Genomic DNA, 18042 nt, shown 5'->3' with positions numbered 1-18042 from the left:
TATACAGAGATATATAGAACCTTTTTTTTTTATTAATCCAGATGAGGTGTACACTGCGATGACTAGAGATGGTATACCTTCCGTATATATACTCGTGCATATGGTCCTTGTATTAGTCTCGAATGTGCTCGTTAATACCTTCTTTGTGACATCGTGATGAGATGTGGACTCTTGAATGTTAGGCGACCTATTTGTACAGTTAAACATGCCTTAATTGTTTACTAATGTACAATTGCAATAGATTCCTTTTGCTTTCTTTTACAGTATGTATCAATATCGAGCTTGATTCTAAACGTTGTCATTCCGTCGATGCACATATTCCGATACTGCGACATTCAGCTACCAAGATTTTCTTTCAACTTTTTAGGGCACAATAGATTTCTTCATCCACGAAAAAGGCTCATTAATCTATGAAGTATCAACAAGGACAACAATATCTTTATATATATATATAAAGATATACATATCGTGTATGCTCGTATTTACTGACATATAGACATTTCTTCTTACAAGTTAGTAGTTCGGCCTGGACAAGCCAAATTCGTAGAGAAAACTTTTTTGTGGTGCCCTTTTCATTTGCTAACAGGGCTAATTTAAAGCAAGGAACCAACCTTTCAACATAAGAGTATCAAATACCCTATTCTCACATAACTGCCAGTAAACCCTTATATAACTGGTTCTCTATCGCCACAACAAATGGAATCGGTAAAGTTGCTTGCAAAGCCGACTGTAGACGGTCGCTGAAAACTGAACATGTGATATCCTAATGGTTATATATGCGTAAGGCCTAGTAATCATAAATTATGATTCAATTATGACTTGACGTTCACGTTATTTGGACGTTTAATGTAACGGAGTACCTACACAAATGTCTATGCGTCGTAGTGGCTGATTGCCCCTTCCTACGATTCAACAGTGTTATAGATATATTGAAAAGAATTATCTTTGTATCTAATGTATTTTACAGCACAAATTATATGTATATTGCGCTGCAAGATCGTTCTAGATTTACCTCATATATATTCATATTAGCTTTTCAAAGCACATTGGCTAACTTCATTCTCAATCGTTAAGTTAATCTACTGCCAGACCAAGACTTGGACTTCGTTGTTTTTCAATTTCGACCACGTCTAATGTACTACACGATTCTGGCCTCTTGTTTCAAAAACTCGCATCTAATGGAACGTTTTTGCGGCTCGAGCTGTTGCTTTACCCCTCCCCCTCCCCAGAGTGTAGATCGCAAGTCTCCATATCTTTCATCCATTTCTGCTATTCCAGAGAAACTACAACAGTGGTGTACCTTTCTCCCTCTTCCATTAGTCCGATATTCTTCTTCTTCTCATTAGATTGGTGTGCAATGTCTAAATGCAATGTCTCGGGATAGCAATATGAATCTATATTTTAATTATTTAATGGATTGAAACCTGTTCATTCTTATTTACTGTTAGAATTAGCAGCATTGTCGTTGATTGGAGACGATAAGTGTCAGGTTGCCCGGCCTGTAATTCCACGTTTGGGCACAATTCTAACAAAACGCTGCAACTGTGCCCCGCTCAATCGCTGCAGCCGAACGGTACAATCGAAGTAACAAAGGGAATACTGCAACGATTTGTTTCTGCCAAGGCCAACGTTCTTGCCATAGGTGACGCCGTCGCTGCGATTCGCTGAAACAGTACTGGCCTGCCCGGTATGAAGCAAAACGCTCTCCGCTTTTTTCGCGTTTGACCGAAGCATGAGAGGTTCCGCTACCGGGGAACCGTTTAACCGAGGAGGCGGATGCGACGACTTATTGGGTGAACTTGGTGGGGTTGTTATTCGTAATGGCTCCGTACGCGATAACCTCGGGGCTGCCACTTTCGCTACCACTTTCAGTTCCTCGCCAACATCATTTGGAGTAACTGTAAAAGGAAAGTGAACCCGATTTCGCGTTTGCCGCGACTCCCTCGCAGAAAAAGCATCACCCATCGTAGAAGTTGGCTTAACAGGATCAACAGCCTTTGTCGTACCGGTGCTGAAGTGCGTCTGAGCGGCTCTAACGGGTAAATGTCGGCCCTCCGTTGACTTCGGTGATTTACCACCGCTCCCGTTGCCTTTACTGCTGCTGTTTCTATTGCTACCACCGGTGACACCATCATTCAAATCCGTACAGTCAACACTCTGATACTGACTGTTACAGCTAACGCCCTTCTGCCTAGTAGAGGTTAGGCGGTTGTCCGGGACGCCGCCGTTTCGATGGGGTACAGCGGTTATATTCGACAGTAGTTTTGGCGCCGCAACCTTATCCCGGCTGCTACGGAGTGTACGAATCTCCGGTCGTTGCTGATCGCTTCGCCGCTGATGAAAATAGCGATGATTGTCCGAACGATTCTGATGACGGTGATGACGGCGAAAGTGAGGTGGTCGATCTGACAAGTTGCTGCTGCTGTTGGTACTTACCCTGGTGTTGCTAATAACGCTCTTAGTAAACCTATGGCTATTACTACTGCTGCTAGCATTGATACTACTGTTTTTATGGTGTACAATAGTTGAACGCGTATGCTTGTTCGGGGAAGCAACCAAATGGGTTGCACTGGCCTTCGCTGTCGTGCCAGACGATACTGGGAAATTTTCGCTGTACTTAGTGGTAACCGTGCCTGCGTCTGGTAAGGGGTTTTGCTGCTGCCCTTCTTCTCTAGGTTGATGTCGCTGTTTCCTGTGGCCGGTCCCATAAGCCGGCTTTGAAGAACTCGACGATGATAGGCCAGCAGGTGCCTCCGCTACCAAAGTCGCGTTCCGCGTTAAATTTCGCGTTCGCAGCTGCAGGACTTCGACACCGGTGAGTATTTCGACGGACTCCGTGTCCGAATCTGCGTCAGTACTTTCTAAATTGCTGCTTTTATGATTCTCGCTGCCAAGATTGCTAGTATTACTGATCGGACTACCTTCACCAACTCGACTGTTGGTGGCTACATTGTCGTGACTACAAAGCTGAATAGCCTCTGTCGGCCTTTTCGGTATACCCCTGATAAAGTGTCCTTCTAAATCAGCAACGGGCGTGTCCGCTAACGATCTTCTACCTCGCGTCGGTCTTGACTCTGCTAGACCCCGTCGTTTGTTTGCTGCTGCTAGTGATGGTACTGGGTATGCATTATGTGACAAATGTTGACTACGTCGTATGACATCGTTCGTGGGTAACGGACCATTTGCGTCATTCCAGCACGATGCTTGCGCAGTGTCCGCCGCACCAGCGAATGAGGACGTCACGGCTATTCGAAGAGATTGAGAAGTCGCTAGTGAAGTTTTCTTGGAATGTTGGTCAGGACTACCAGTATTCATACTGCTCGCGATTGCACTAACCGTCCCATCACTCATGGGGGCGGTTTCCTCCAGTCTGCGGTTCGGCAGCTGTTCGGTGTGCGGTGGCTGCTGACGAATGGAGCCGCTGTAAATGGTAGGCGAGGATACAAGCCGCGCGGGCGAACTCTGCTGGCTTGCCGCCGACGACAGGGCCTCTGCTGCTGCCGGCGTCTGCCTTACTGAAACCGTTGGCGATCGGAGTTCTATCGTCGGGGGAAGCGGGCGCTCCGGGGAGCCGCTCTGCAGATCGAGTACCATCGACCGCTTAAAGGGCCCTCCGCGCCGCCGGCCCACCCGTAGATATCTAAGCCGCGCTGTAGCTTGCATTGTACTACTTGTAGAGATGCGAGATGTCGGCGAAGAACCATTGGCTGTGCCGGTTATAGAGGCGGTGCTACAACGAGGCACTGGTGTCGTGGGAGTGGAAGCCCGATGACGTTTGCTTTTGAAACAACCAAAAGAAAAAGAGAAAGCAAAATTGTAGTCGATATCAGCAATTTGTGAAGTCTAAGTTGGAACGGGTTATCCAAAGTGCCAGTGCTTTGGGTAACGTCGGCTATGTTCCTAATAGTTCACTTATAAAGACTTTTATGATTGTTTGATTCATCATACTATGTGGTATGAGTTTCATAACCGAAATAAGGGTTTTCGAATGTTTACAGTTTGTATTCTCAATTTATTTATTTTTGTTAATAAATTAAAACTTAGATATTTGAGCGATCAATCCATCCATATATACCTGGGGGATCTTATTGGATGGGTACAATGTTGCTTTTCTGGGGCAGCTGTTGCGGTTGACACAACGTCCACAGTTGTGGAGAAATTAAGCCGCGTTCTAACCCTAAAAGGAGCGTTGTTTTCGTCTCCCTCAGGGCTATATTGTTCTCTTCTACGCTTACTTGTCGTGTGGATCTCTAGCCCTCGTGAGCTCACGGATGATGCAAGTGGAGGGGGGCGGAACCTACCCGGGTTGATAGAAACAGTCCTTTGGCCACTCTCTCTCGCCACCGATGGATGGACCGAGAGCGTCTGAGTTATGGCCGGGGTATACACACTTGGCGCCGGAATTCGACTAATCGGAGAGCCACCGTGGACCTTCACGTTATCTCGTTCAACTGTCCGTTTTAGGGAGGTTACCACGGATGCGGCTGGTACTCCGTAAACCTTCTCGAAGCTATGCAGCCGGTCGTAGATGTCATCGAGTCGATTGGCGGTCCGAATAATTCGCAACGACTGGAAAACAAGCAAGTTTGCCCAAATGCAGTCAACGCAGGCTCAGTCAATTGTATGTGTTTACGTGGTTTTGTTTTGCCTTTTATCTATTTTCAATTAAAGATACGCTTCGGAAATAATTCGCCTAAGAAATTCTTGCCCTGATATAAAAGGTGGTCATATTTGTGGTATCTAAACTACACCTGCCCTTTCTTCCTTACTTCATCCTATAAGCGCTTACCTCAGGATGTTCTTCAGCAGCTCGAAGCTGTCCCATTGTGACATCTTCCCTGGCGCGGATCCACAGCTTGCGCTGCTTCTCCCGCCGTTGCACGAGATAGCTAAGATTACGTGCGCGCTCCAAGTCCTGTCGGAGGTTTACAAGAGAACGAATCGTGTTCGACAGCTCATCGTCAATTTGGACAGGTCGCTGCAGTCCGCTATTTTCTTCATGTTTAGGCGGCAACAGCGCTCTACCCTGCCTCTCTAACCTTTTTAACTTCCAGAAATTGAAGATCTGATCAACGCCGAGTGGGTCGACAAACTGACGCAGGTGGGCCGCTGTTTCGTTGGGGTCAACAAAATCGAGAAATTGCTGCTGACCGCCGAGGTTGTTCACACCGGTACTGAGGTTGCCTTCTGTGCTCTCACCAAGTGCGCTATCGACATCAAGAACTTCGTCGCCATTAGCAGATGATGCTGACGATGCAGAGTTACCACAATGGCGCATGGAAGCGGAGCTGCTGTTGGCTGGCGAATGGTTTCGTTTGTTGGCATTGGGCGAATTCGCCGCTTGACCACCATATTCGATCACTTTCTTATATCGGTGCGGTGCCAAGGTAGCGCTTCGATATTTAACGTGGGCATGGCAAAAACTTTTAAGTTCGAGCAGAGGATTGTTGACGTCAGCGGCACACATCAACAAACTAAGACCTGCCTTCTGCGCGCACGTAACGTGATACGCAGCTTTGCAGTTTTCGAAACTGCATTGAATACAGGCACCTTGACCTTCGCAACCACATACACTGCATGTAAGCCGACGTCGCCATGTTGGAATTTTGTGAAGGTTTTGTAGTGGTTCCATGAGCTCAGGTGTGCCAATGGTCACCTCCGGAATCCATAAAGCACAGGTAACGTGTGCCCAAAGATCGGCATCAGCGTCAGGTTTGAGCGCCCCGTCTTCCAGTGGACAAAGGGCGCAGGCTGGTTTGGCCGAATAGCCGCGAGCACAGGGCGCGCACAACCAACTGCCTGCAGGAACGGTGACTATCCCATAGCAAGCTTGGTGAACGCAGAGATCGCAGGCGTCACAGAAGACCATGTCGTTGCCTTCCTCAGAATCAGGCTAATGAAAAAAAAAAAGAGAAAAGTGATAAGTGGAATAGTGAAAAAGAAAAAAGATTATAAACCACCGGAAATTAATCTTGCCCGCACTTTGTTGGCCGAATAAATGAGTGAGTCTCTAGTTGGAGCTATCAATACATGTTGATATACTGATTGAGAAGTCACTAATGTTCATGCATATGTTATGGAGCTACAAGCTCATTTAAAGGTGGAATGCTTACCGATAAACAAACATCGCATTGAGTGTTCTCATCAAACTCGATACCAAGCTGATTTGCCGTCATGTTGGTGTGACAACGTGTTTCGAGATCGTCTACAACCATTTCTAATACCTGAGAAAAGCATACATAACCGTCATTAATGTAATATGCTCAAATAAGCGTAGGACTCGGCACCCGCATGTGAGAATAGATTATCTGCGAGAAAACTGAAGAAAAGTAAAAGTGGTTGTTTATTCCGAGCTCCTCTAGCTCCACAAAAGCATTTAACTCAATACCATTTTTTTTTTAACTTAAACTAACCTCTTCAGTGAGTTCAAGCAGTCCGCAGGCTCCACGCTCTCGATTAAGTAGTTGTAACCAGGCGAAATCGAGTTGATCGAGATTATAACGTGGCCGGGCATCAAGCTGCCGTGCTTTTACTGCTGCGTCACAAAACTCGTGACGTGCAGGGTCGAACATGGCTCCAGTAACGCCGTTTACATTTATCAATTTGGCGGGCCTATCGCAAATCGCAGACAGCAGAGTTTTAGACACATTGTGTATTCATGAAAACACTTTAGTAAAAACAAAAGAAAATCGGTATATTATTCACTATTAGTCGATTGTTGCTCCTAGCTCTTCGATTAAAAAAATCATTGCTTCAAAAAAAAAAAAAAATATATATATATATATATATATATATGTATAGGTGCGTGTGTGTGTAACTGACATGAAAAATGGGCCAAGGATGGCGTCCCGGGCTGTAGTGTCCTTGCGTTGTTTCACTACTATATCGGGTGCACCTTCAAGATTTACGGGAACCTGAAAAAATAGGAAAAGACACGGTTCGTCTATTCGGTTTTTTGCGAACTTATGCTTTTTGGCACACGTTTTAGCTGCCTCCAGAAAGCCCAATCTTGTACATTGTAATCTGAGCTGAGTCTCAGGCTCAGCATTTTTGCAGATTTCATTCCATATCCGTAGACCATTGCGTTCGATAAACTTTTGTGGCCCTATTTATAATTTTGAATGTTCGTTGAGTGTCAGTTATCGAATTCGTTACCTGAACGCCCTTATCGTAGTCTGTCTTCCAAGGATCAACTATAAGCCAATAACACTCGGGATCAAGGTGTTCTGTATCCGGAATCTTCATCGCCGTAATTAAGTCTGTGCGAATCAGCTGCAATCCGCAAATAAAGAAGTATCAGATCATCGAACGACAACATAAATTAATGCTCGACTCATTTTTTATTAAAATCAAAATAGTTCTTAGTGGATAAGCATTAACCGATTTATCGAAGAAGATATTCCAGAAAACGGATACGTTTTGCTGTAGTATGTACCTTGTATACTGTAAGAAATATATACAAGAAAAAATTGATTCCATAACATGTTAGTCGCATATTAGGGGTTACCCTTGCTATTTTAAACGTACACGTACGGGAAGCACATCTTCTGATTAAGCTGAACTCATTAATGGCTCACTTCTGAGTGATACTAACCTCGGCCGGTTTGCGTTTGTCTTTCATTACTTTTTCGCGGATAAGTGGTGGCAAAGATGACAGATCCCCCTCACGGGTAGCACATCCGGCTCCCACAACGGTTGTCGAAGGCCGCCGTTTGCTCGCTCCAACCATTTCTGCGGTGGAGTCACCTCTGCGTAAATTAAATGTCAGAGTAAAGTTATGGACTGTACATTCTACATATACATTAGGGAGTTAGCCACGCAAACATCTTAAAGCCGTTATAAACAATTTCAGTTGGAAGATCTGTTGTTAAACTATGGACATGTGATAAACCTGGTCAGCTTATTTGTTATTATATTTTCTATCATACTCGTGCTAGTTTAGTCCTCACGTTTCAATAAAAAAAAAATTGATGATACTAACGGAGCCCAGAAGTTGTTAATTATCCGATCCAGTCGATCGCATATTATGTTCATTCCGTGTAAAATACCTGTACCATCAGGTATAAACGCTGTATTATTGGTTCGACTGTTAACAACACAATTGTCTTGTAGAAATTGACGTTCGTTTGCTTTTCTTTCTTAGGCGGCAGCGGCGTGTTCGCATTGAAAATCTTTTTATTTTAGCACTGACTTTGGTTCACGCTCGTATAAATTAATCATTGACAAATTTATTTTTAACCTCGAATTACGATTACAGCATAGTCGTAATTAAGGGTATATTTGAGGTTTTGCAATTATGTGCGTGCACTCAATAGGCATACAACATTTCACTTTCCACTCAAACTGCGTCTTGTTGAAATTGAGCTACACACAGATACGCACAAGCGCAGCGGCTCACGCTATGCCGTTTATTCAACGTACTCACTCAACCTCTTTAATTCAAAATTATATGGTTGTCAAATTGATGTCGTTCATCGACAACGTCGTCAGCTCCCAATTGAGAGTTCATTCCCCCTAATTTGCGCACATCCGAGTCAAACTTGAAACCCGTACACGTTTATGGCGCGGAAATTGCACCTATCCCACCGCATGACTCAGGTGGTAGCTGAGCCATGAGCACAACCAGTCGTCCGCCAGTTGCTTTGTGGCAGTGGATTTCCCGGATTAACTATAGCTGCCAGATCAACCACGGCACACTGATCCAATTCCATAACACGTAAGCCTAACTAGCCGTAGCAAAACGCGCCAACGGCCGTGTTGTCCACTAGGCGGAACAGGTAATGAGTTTCGTCCTGGCCGTTACAGTGACTACTCTTTAGTTTAGAAATACACAGCATCCAAACATAACATAGAGGGAACGGTAATCCTGGAGAGAGATTGGCGCCAAATAGCGCCAAGCTAGTCGAAGCCTTGCCCTGGATCAATAACCATTTGTCTAACGACGTCACTGGAAAGAGCACACAATTGTCACGAGCTGGAAACGGCAACGCGAAACCGCCCAACCCACCTTAGTTGATCGAGGCGAAGCTACGATTCGCTGTAGTTCATTTTCTCTTCTCGTACGTAGCAGTCGTCGTACAGTCGCTGAAGCACCGCCAAACACCACACAACATAACAACATACCGTAGGTAGGAAGCGTCTATCCCGCACCCGCTGCGAACACTACGTGTAACCTCGGTTGACGTCGTCTGCTACAGCGAAGTACACAATAATGATGTTTTTGTTTGTTTTGGGCGGGCGCTGAAACCACCTTCTTACAGCCTTTACCTCAACCAGCGTTGGATGGCTAATTCAGCTGATGACGGGTGTGATTTTTGATGATCCATTTGATGATAATAATTCCCATGAACAAGAAGAGTTGTAGCTTTAAGCGAAAAATCTTGTTGACGGTTTGGCAACGTCAACTGTAGGTTGCTGAAATAAATCAGCTCGTCACTTTGTTGTTATCGCCTTCTAACAAATATCTAAACAAATGTAACACATTAGACATAACCTATTAGCTTGCAACTAATTTTCTGGTTAAAAGCGCCCTTATTTTGACTCTTGGACTTAAATCTATGTACGAATACCAGTTGGTTGATAGGCGCTCGCCGTCCCGACATTCAGCATAGATGAATATTCAAATTATGCGCGCCATTTTTCCGCTGGCGGACAGGGACACAATTTCTCCTTGGATGCTGGCCGTTGTACCCTATCTATTTCAATACGGTCTCATTCCCCTACGTTTCGTACCATTACCCAGCATTCTCAAGCTCCTAAGGTAACTAACAGTAAGCTAATCGACCAGAATATACTTACAATATGGTCTGGAAACACCCAGCCCAGCGCTTCGATTATGAAACTGAAGAAGAAAAAAAGTAATCTTACCAGCAGCCGAAAAAAGAACAGCTGTACGCGCCGTTCTGCTCCTGCGCCATCCAGTAACATCATTATAAGCAAGATTGACCACGACAGCAGTGCTGAATTAGGTCGTTCAGCTACGCTGGCACCAACCACTTCAGCGTTGGACCGCTTAACAGCACACTGGCCCTTTATGCTGCAGCTACTGGCGGCGCTGCACGGTCTAGTCAGTCATCAGGTTTTCGACACGGTCCTGTTACGTCCTGTCCGACTGTAGTTGCCGCCTCTCTACAGAGAAACAACATATACAGGCCGCCGCTTTTGACCGCGGTGGCAGTTCCCCGAAATCGGAGGAGGCGCAAACGCTGTTTGCCCGTCTGCTGTCTCTCCCATCAAAGCCGCAATAACGGCCACTGTTAGTGGAACGTGTCGCCCCCATAAGTTCGTGTCGTCTGTCCGTTAACTAGGCGGCAGGCTTATCCATTGCCTTCGCGTTTTGTAGCTTTGCGGTTCTATGTTCGTTTGTCGGGACTCTTGTTGATACGTGCTGCTACAGCCGTAGCTAGCGTGTGCAGAGTTTAGAAGTCATCGCTACACTAATAGGTGTAGTTGCGCTAAAAGTAAAAGCAATTTGTAGCAATCTTCAGTAAAGAGGGGGAAAGGAAGAAAGTTATGGTAGTTTCTTGGCCGTCGACGTCCTGTCAGATAGTGGTCAAGATAGTAGCGGTGATGTATGAGGTGGCACTTAACAACAACCGAGAGAGTTGAAACGGCGGGCCCAGCAGGAGGATAACGTATAGAGAAGGAAAACACAGATAGGATAACAAAGAACAGGAAAGACGTGAGGACGTTCGTTAACTGTGATTATACTGTACAACGTGAGATCACAGAACAAAAGGGCAAGGTAGTCAGAGTTGTAAGAGAGGAGTGGATGTGCACAATACGGTGGGAGATTGGGCAAAACAAAACGATTGTACGCTTTGGAAGCCAGCTCTTAGGCGACTAAGTGAGGCAACAGTTGCTGTAAGGTGAAAGGTGCATACATGTGAAACGTTTGTCAGCAGCAGTGACGACACGTTTCACAGACGACATCGTGCTACAAGACAGGCCTTTGCTGATTTTCAGCTGGCCGTTCTAGATACACCAAGTTAATGTTAGCGGCACTGTAGTGAAGAAGCACTGGAGAGGGGTGACAGGTACCCCACCTGTATTGCGCCAATAAAAAATTCAGGAAGTGAACAGTGAATACAGCCGAAATAACGAGAGTGTAGCACATCATACAGAGATCGAATAGGAAAGTTATACAAAACTAAATATAACAAAGACCACTTCACTAAGCATATATTCATAAATTTGCACCTGGTGTAATCTGCTATTATCACAGATTTCACCGGCGCAATGAACCACGCCGTGAAAGCGGTAGCTTTGCTGGCCACCGCGTTGCTTGTGTTGGCCACGAGCCCAACAGGTGTCAGCTCGGAAATTGCCCACAGAAAATTCGAATATAAGTACTCGTTCAAGGGACCCTATTTGTCGCAAAAAGATGGATCGGTTCCATTCTGGGAGTATTCGGGAAGCACGATCGCCTCTGAAGAAATGGTCCGAATCACACCATCGTTGCGCAGCAAAAAAGGTGCCATCTGGACGAAGAATCCCATCAATTTTATGTGGTGGGAGATTGAAATGGTGTTCCGAGTAAACGGACGTGGTAGACTCGGCGCCGATGGTCTAGCCCTATGGTATACCGCACAGAAGATGACTGAAGGAAACACGTTCGGTTCATCTGACCAGTGGGGTGGCCTGGGCATATTCTTTGATTCGTTCGATAACGACAATCGTAATAATAATCCCTACATTATGGCTATGTTGAACGACGGTACAAAGACGTACGATCACGAGTCGGATGGAATCTCGCAACAGCTGGCCGGCTGTCTACGCGATTTTAGGAATAAACCTTTTCCCGTCAAAGCTAAGGTCGAATACTTCCAAAATGTTCTTCAACTATTTTTCCATTCGGGCAACACGAACACTGATGAGGACTACGAACTTTGTTTGCGGGTCGAGAACGTTTTTCTTCCCGCTAACGGCTACTTCGGAGTGTCGGCAGCCACCGGCGGTCTCGCTGACGACCACGACGTTCTAAAGTTTTTGACGACATCATTGTATGCCCCTGGGCAAGCACCTCAGATGCAAGGGAACATTGCTGATCCGGAGAAAGAGAAGTTTACAAAAGAGTACGAACAGTATAAAGCTAAACTTGAACAGCAAAAAGAGGAGTTCCGCAAGGCTCATCCCGAACAGCAGGCACAGATCGACCAACATGGAGATCCTGAACAGGCCTATGAGAGCCAACAAAGCAAGGAGTTGCGCCAAATTTTTGAGGGACAGGCTCATATGTACGAGGGAATGAAGTTGCTGCATCGTAAACTGGATGAGCTGCTTGGTCGGCAAGAACGCACTCTCAGCATGGTTAGCATGATCCAACAAGGGCAACATGTTGGAGTTGCCATCCATCCGGGAGGAGCCCCACAACAACAGCAATACCAGCAGACTCAGCCAGGTGAGTTTCATGATGACTTGCGTCATAAATATTAGGTTCTAAAGTCGCAGATTTTTCTGCAACGATTATTCGTTCATAGAATATTTTTGCTGCACATGAGCTGTTAGGCCACTGCATTGTCGTAACATAATTTCTAATTCAATATGGAACCATATGGAATACGTTTGTTGTGGCCAAAGCCGACGAAAAACTCACATAGATTTGTATTATTAAACGCGGAACCAGAGTGAATGACCACCAGTATCGCTAATATCAGTATTACTGATACGTCTATCAAAAAGAGGTAACGACGGTCCACATCTTGGAATCTAGTGCTACATCAAATCCTGAAGAGCAACATTTAGGTCGTTAATACAAGAGAAATTTGAAATCAATGTATTTTATTTCATTGTAGTTGATGCTTTATACTGTAAGGTGGTCCACCATTGATGTTATAGAACGACTCAAATTTTACAAACTTGGATTCAGTAGTTGCTTACAGAACGAAATAACCGATGTCGGATGCAGGTAGTACTGCCCGTATGCTTATGTTTAATTAATACTGCTAATTTCAATCGGTCTTGAAAACATTTGCAATTACATCGTTCACAAACATTTGGCTATCTGAATTACAGAAAGGCTTAATTTCCGCTCTCATTTGCATAATGATCAATTTGTTATCCATAAGATATTTAGACACAAATTAATGTTAAACCCTCACTGCTGCTTGGTCATGGTATCGGACAGTCAATAAATCATGTGTTGAATTGGATTAAATGGCTGTTCAGCTAACATTATGGCATGGAACAGTCTAGGCTAAATTACCTTTGTCGGAATACTCTTCACTGCCGCACATATTTGCTTTAAATGAGTTCGTCGTTTAATTGAAAACGTCGAAACTAGGACAAACTGGTATATTAATATATCGTGTTATGGCTGGCCTGTGACTGGCATTGCGGCCACGTTTATATGTTCACGTGGCTATGAGGCTGTCTCGCAGACGGCATGCTATAGCGTCGCCTGGAGTCTAAAATGTATTTACTTTGGACCGTAGGATTTTATCATATATATCAGTTAACTAGAATTAAGCCGTAGGCAGGCGCCGTGGTGAAGGTTTTGTTCAAAGAACCTAAGTAGAATTTAACCTAAGTAGAATTTGGCTTCTTGCAGAATTGGTCGATTGTGGAACCATTTAAACATCTAAGCTTTTCAGCAGGCTCAACATCAGTTACTCATGCTGAGTTGAAACATACCTTTATTTCGCTTCAGTCGTATAGTTCGTATTCCTTCCTGAATAACTGCACGTCAACGACGGTGTCAAATTTGATAATTGAATCACTCTCTTTGTCAAGCACCTTTATGCTGCATACATTTTTGACCAAGTCAAAAGCCTTTCAGTGATCCTAATAACCTCAATTCTTCGAGTTATGTTGTAAGTTGAAAATTCGAGTCTTAGTTCGAGATGCGTTCGGTTTAAATTGACACGATCGGGACATTTTAGCTCGATAGGAAAATGGTTTGCATGTACAGTAGTAGCCGCAAAGCAAACTATACCCCCAAAACTTAGATGCCCGCCTACTGAGTATTTAAAGAACGAGTTCCGGCTGAGCTAGTATTGACTGTGTGGACAAAAAACCTTATTTGCATGTACAATACCAAAGCAGTTCATGTATATACGCTCCAGCTGTAGCTGCTTTTTTTTTTATAAGCAAAAGATCAATTAGCTTATTTTTAACTCAATGGTGTCGCGTTCACATCAGCGATTTGGCCCACTAATCCTTTGAATAGCCGCTACTTTCGACCAATCTGTCGGAGTGACAAAGAATCAGGTGCAGACATTAGGCTGAAACCGGACCTAACTTCGATATGGTTTGATTTATTGATCACACTAGTTATATAATATGTTGCTTCAACTAAGTGTCGTTATAAATGTCACAATGATATTTTTTTTTGGTATGCTCATTAGGTTTGCAATCAAAGTTAGGTTTTGTTGTTTCGTTACATTCACGGCGATTCCTTTGTTTCTTATAGGAGTCGGTCTGCCGATTCAGCGACACGAGGTCGATGCGATTCTTACAACACAGAGGGACATGGTCGCCACCCTCAATACAATGCGAGCGTCCATTGCTGAGGTAAATCGACAACGAACTAAATAAAATACGTCTGCTGTTTATAGTTAAATCGCTTGCGAATCTAATAGGTAATTTGCTAACAGGTAGTATAGAGGGCTGTCATGATCACCTGTTATATACTTAGAAGCTATAAGCCTAGTTGTATCATTTCCTACCTACACCAACATATTTTTTCTATTTATTATATCGAATGAGGGTAAATGGCTTTTTTCAGGTGTCTCGAAAGGCTGGGCAGGTTAATGTCGCTGGTGGAAGCAATAGCGGTGCCGGTATCGAGGCTCGTTTTATAGGTGAGATGCGCGACTCAATCAACGTGGTAAAACGTGACATCGCTTCGATATTGGCAGCCACGCTCAACCGGGCGCAACCCCTGGGCGGATGTACGCAGCCGGCTTGCGTCGGCACCATGACGTTCATCGCATTCACTTGCACGCAACTTATGCTTATTCTTGGCTACATGATCTACCGAAATAGCAAAGCTGACGCTGCAAAAAAATTCTACTAAGAAACCAACAAATGTCTTACACTTAGATTAGGGATTCACTTGGCCAAATGAATGTTGTTCTTTCGTGTACAGATTTTAAGAATTGGATTATCGGCTTGTCTTGCGAATGTAACCAGCACAAATGTCTGATGGACGCCCACAAAGATCCTATGAAGCAGACCCAACTCCCCGAAATGAGATAACTGAGCCGAGATAATGGTCGCTCCGAAGGACTCAGGGAGAAAATGCACGGTCAAGAACACATAAGTCATCATTATTAGTTGGCAAGAGATGCGATCAAGTCCTATTCGATGGACAGAATTACGAAAAAGAACGATTAGCAAAAACTACAGAAACTACGAATGAACCGAAAACGATTTCTTAAATTTATGGTAAATCTGTTTCCGATACGTTAGCAAATGCCACCACAATAACAGAAACTGCATACAATATCAATAATAACAATAACAGATGGATTTACGAATGTTGTAAAGGAGCCTGAATGACTATACATGGAACTGATTGAATGGCAAAAAAAAAACTGTTTGAAATACATAAAATGTATATGGATGTCCTGTATAGAACATTATTTAATATATGCCACGATAATGTGTGGTAAATGTGAAATTTACCAGTTTTATAATAGGCGCTAGGCAGAACTGGACATTGGAACAGAAAGGGATGAACAGCACCATCCACCAAGAAGCGATTTAGCTCCATAGGTGATATGGTTTGATAAACGTAAAATAAGGGCGAATATGCCAATTAGTCAAAGATACGCATGTGTAAAGAGAAATGTATCAATGAGAAGGTAGCGATGTGTGGCTGGATGCGGTGTCTATGAGAACAAGTCAACCTGTGGCCGCAGCAGTAGTAAAATAGCATGTGAAACGATTGTCCATTGCATTTATCTATCCTCCATTATACTTTCTGATAGTTAATGATAAGCCTCAGGTATGTTTCAAAGTTGAATTAATCTAAGGAACCCTTGCACCCACCTTGGTAATCGTCCCGGAAACGTTGTAAACTTATACCATTCTCGGTGCTCAAGATAAATCTTGGATGAAGATCTTCGTGTACAATGTGTGCGAAAGATGATTTGTTTTATCGAGAAAAATAGGCTCAAAAAAATTTGCCTTTGCTCTAAGAAACCCATACATCGCGGGGCACTAGATAATGCACAGCCACCGCCCTCAACTGCAAATCACTGTTCCAAATGTTTTTGAGGACATTTTATCACTACTGGCATGTATGGCCTATTAACCTGCATGCATACAGTGCAATGCGAAAAGGTGCAACCTTTGTTTAGGTAGTAAACTTTCACGTGATCTGAATGCTCTTTAGCCGATGTACGTGTTTGTACCCTCTCATCTTCTCAATGTGGCAGAATGTATACTAGCATTATTATTATTACTCCTATTTTGATCTGATGACTCTAAAGTTAGGTATTCATTTTTTTTGTCTTTAATAGCATCAGCTAAGCAAGCTATTGCAAGCTTGTCATTAAAATTGTACTTTCTTCCAAGGAATGCAATATTACCTAGCAATTATTAATCACTAAGTCAATGCACTACAGTGTGTCGCTGCTCTGAAAAATGAATAGCTGCCTGATCATACAATTTTATCCATGGGATCTACATAGGGAAAGCAAAGAGCCCTAAAACCTGAAACCCAATGTACTAAGCGAGAACGCCCAAATAATGTTCGGCTGAGGATCCGTAGCAACAAATGGTCGTGTTTTTGTTTTTTCCGTTTTTGTTACAATGGCATTAAAATTAAATTAGGCCCTTACCGCAAAAGTTAATGCTTCTATCTAACATGTAGAATTCATGTTATATTTGCAAATACATATGCGATTAAAACATCCTATTGCACTGCACGGATGGCGAGACAGCGAAGGATTTAGATGGGGCCGTCTGCAACAAAGGCAAATAGCCAGTTACGTTTGTTAGCAATATTTCTCAATCGTGCTCTGTATTGTTATCGTCAACGGCACTATAATGGAAGAAAATGACGTTCTTTTAATCGAAAGAGAAGGAATTGTTCATTGTTCTGACGATTCCAGTTAGGTCAATAGTTCCATAGTCACATGACGTTATAGAAAACGATGCAAAAGCAAAATGTTCGTACTGCGCCAAAAAATATGATAATACTGTGAGAATTCTGGAACTGCCACGTGTTTAAAGTGCACCTTTATGAACTGGTTAGAATTAAACGAACTGACTGATCTATCAAATTAATATGATACATTATTCGTCTCTTATTTAAACGAAATTATAGCCGTCAAGATGGTGTCGCGGAAAAGCTTTTTTTTTTTTTGAGAAACATGCACAGTATGATGTTTTTAGGTGAGCGCTACGCGAAAGTAACGAACGTGTTGTTTTAGGAAGTGTCTGTGGTCAACATAAGTTGACAAGCAGTAGATAATTAACGGATTAGTCATGTCGTTGGAGAGAAAAGATTTTATGGCGGAAGCGAGGGAAGGTAATCCAGCCCTGTGAAAAATGCAAAGAAACAAATTTATTAATAGTATTTATAAGTTTATATAAATAAAAAAGTGAAAGGTATTATGGCGTTGATGATCACAAAGACACCCGCGGTGGTAAAGGATACTTGAAAAATGAGAACTAATAAAGTATATTATTAAAGTTTTTAAATAAAACGGAATGTCTACATATTGTGTGTATTAATATTAATAAAGATGAAAATTATTAGTAGTTATAATAATAAAACGGATGAACAAGTGAGATGTCGAATTCAAAACCTTCCGATCTCCGTTGAGACTTAGGTAATGATTTGAGTTTATAAATTCAACTTACCATATAGTTACACTTTACTAGAATGGATATCACTGTCTTCCTACCCGTAATATGCTCTGAATCGGTTTTCACAAGCTGCATCAAATCTTCTAAAAAAAGTAAAGTTAGAACCATTCATACTCTTTTGGTTTACTTGTTGTAAAAAGTCATGTGAAAATAACTAAGAAAACGTATGGGAAAGTATTCCCAGGACCTAATAAACATTGGTTATTATATATGTGAAAGAAT

The 18042-nt window shown here is 43.2% G+C and overlaps 2 protein-coding genes across 4 annotated transcripts; one reads left to right on the top strand and one right to left on the bottom strand.

The window, feature by feature from the left end:
• Positions 1-9962, bottom strand: LOC111273584 (uncharacterized). Of its 3 annotated transcripts, none has more exons than XM_086973615.1 (10): positions 9868-9962; positions 7982-9414; positions 7595-7748; positions 7156-7272; positions 6823-6914; positions 6414-6612; positions 6114-6224; positions 4790-5893; positions 4076-4569; positions 1-3778 (listed from the first exon to the last, which is right to left on the bottom strand). In XM_086973615.1, exons 2-10 carry the CDS (start codon positions 8032-8034, stop codon positions 1486-1488), a joined length of 4617 nt encoding a protein of 1538 aa, XP_086829741.1. In that variant the 5' UTR covers positions 8035-9414; positions 9868-9962; the 3' UTR covers positions 1-1485. The 3 variants fall into 3 exon arrangements, with proteins under 3 accessions (XP_086829741.1, XP_086829743.1, XP_022711059.1); XM_086973617.1 differs by having other exon boundaries at positions 9008-9414; XM_022855324.2 differs by lacking the exon at positions 7982-9414 and having other exon boundaries at positions 9868-9952.
• A 289-nt stretch (positions 9963-10251) lies between these two features.
• ergic53 (lectin, mannose binding protein ergic53) lies at positions 10252-17670 on the top strand. The gene is made up of 3 exons (XM_022855345.2): positions 10252-12400; positions 14411-14511; positions 14726-17670. The coding sequence occupies exons 1-3, from the start codon at positions 11239-11241 to the stop codon at positions 15014-15016; spliced, it is 1554 nt and encodes a 517-aa protein (XP_022711080.1). The 5' UTR covers positions 10252-11238; the 3' UTR covers positions 15017-17670.
• Positions 17671-18042: the final 372 nt, after the last annotated feature.

Source organism: Varroa jacobsoni, unplaced genomic scaffold (assembly GCF_002532875.2).
Source record: "Varroa jacobsoni isolate VJ856 unplaced genomic scaffold, vjacob_1.0 scaffold_18, whole genome shotgun sequence".
Taxonomy (NCBI): domain Eukaryota; kingdom Metazoa; phylum Arthropoda; class Arachnida; order Mesostigmata; family Varroidae; genus Varroa; species Varroa jacobsoni.
Note: the sequence above shows the minus strand (reverse complement) of the source record. Positions and strands in the feature narration are given on the sequence as shown.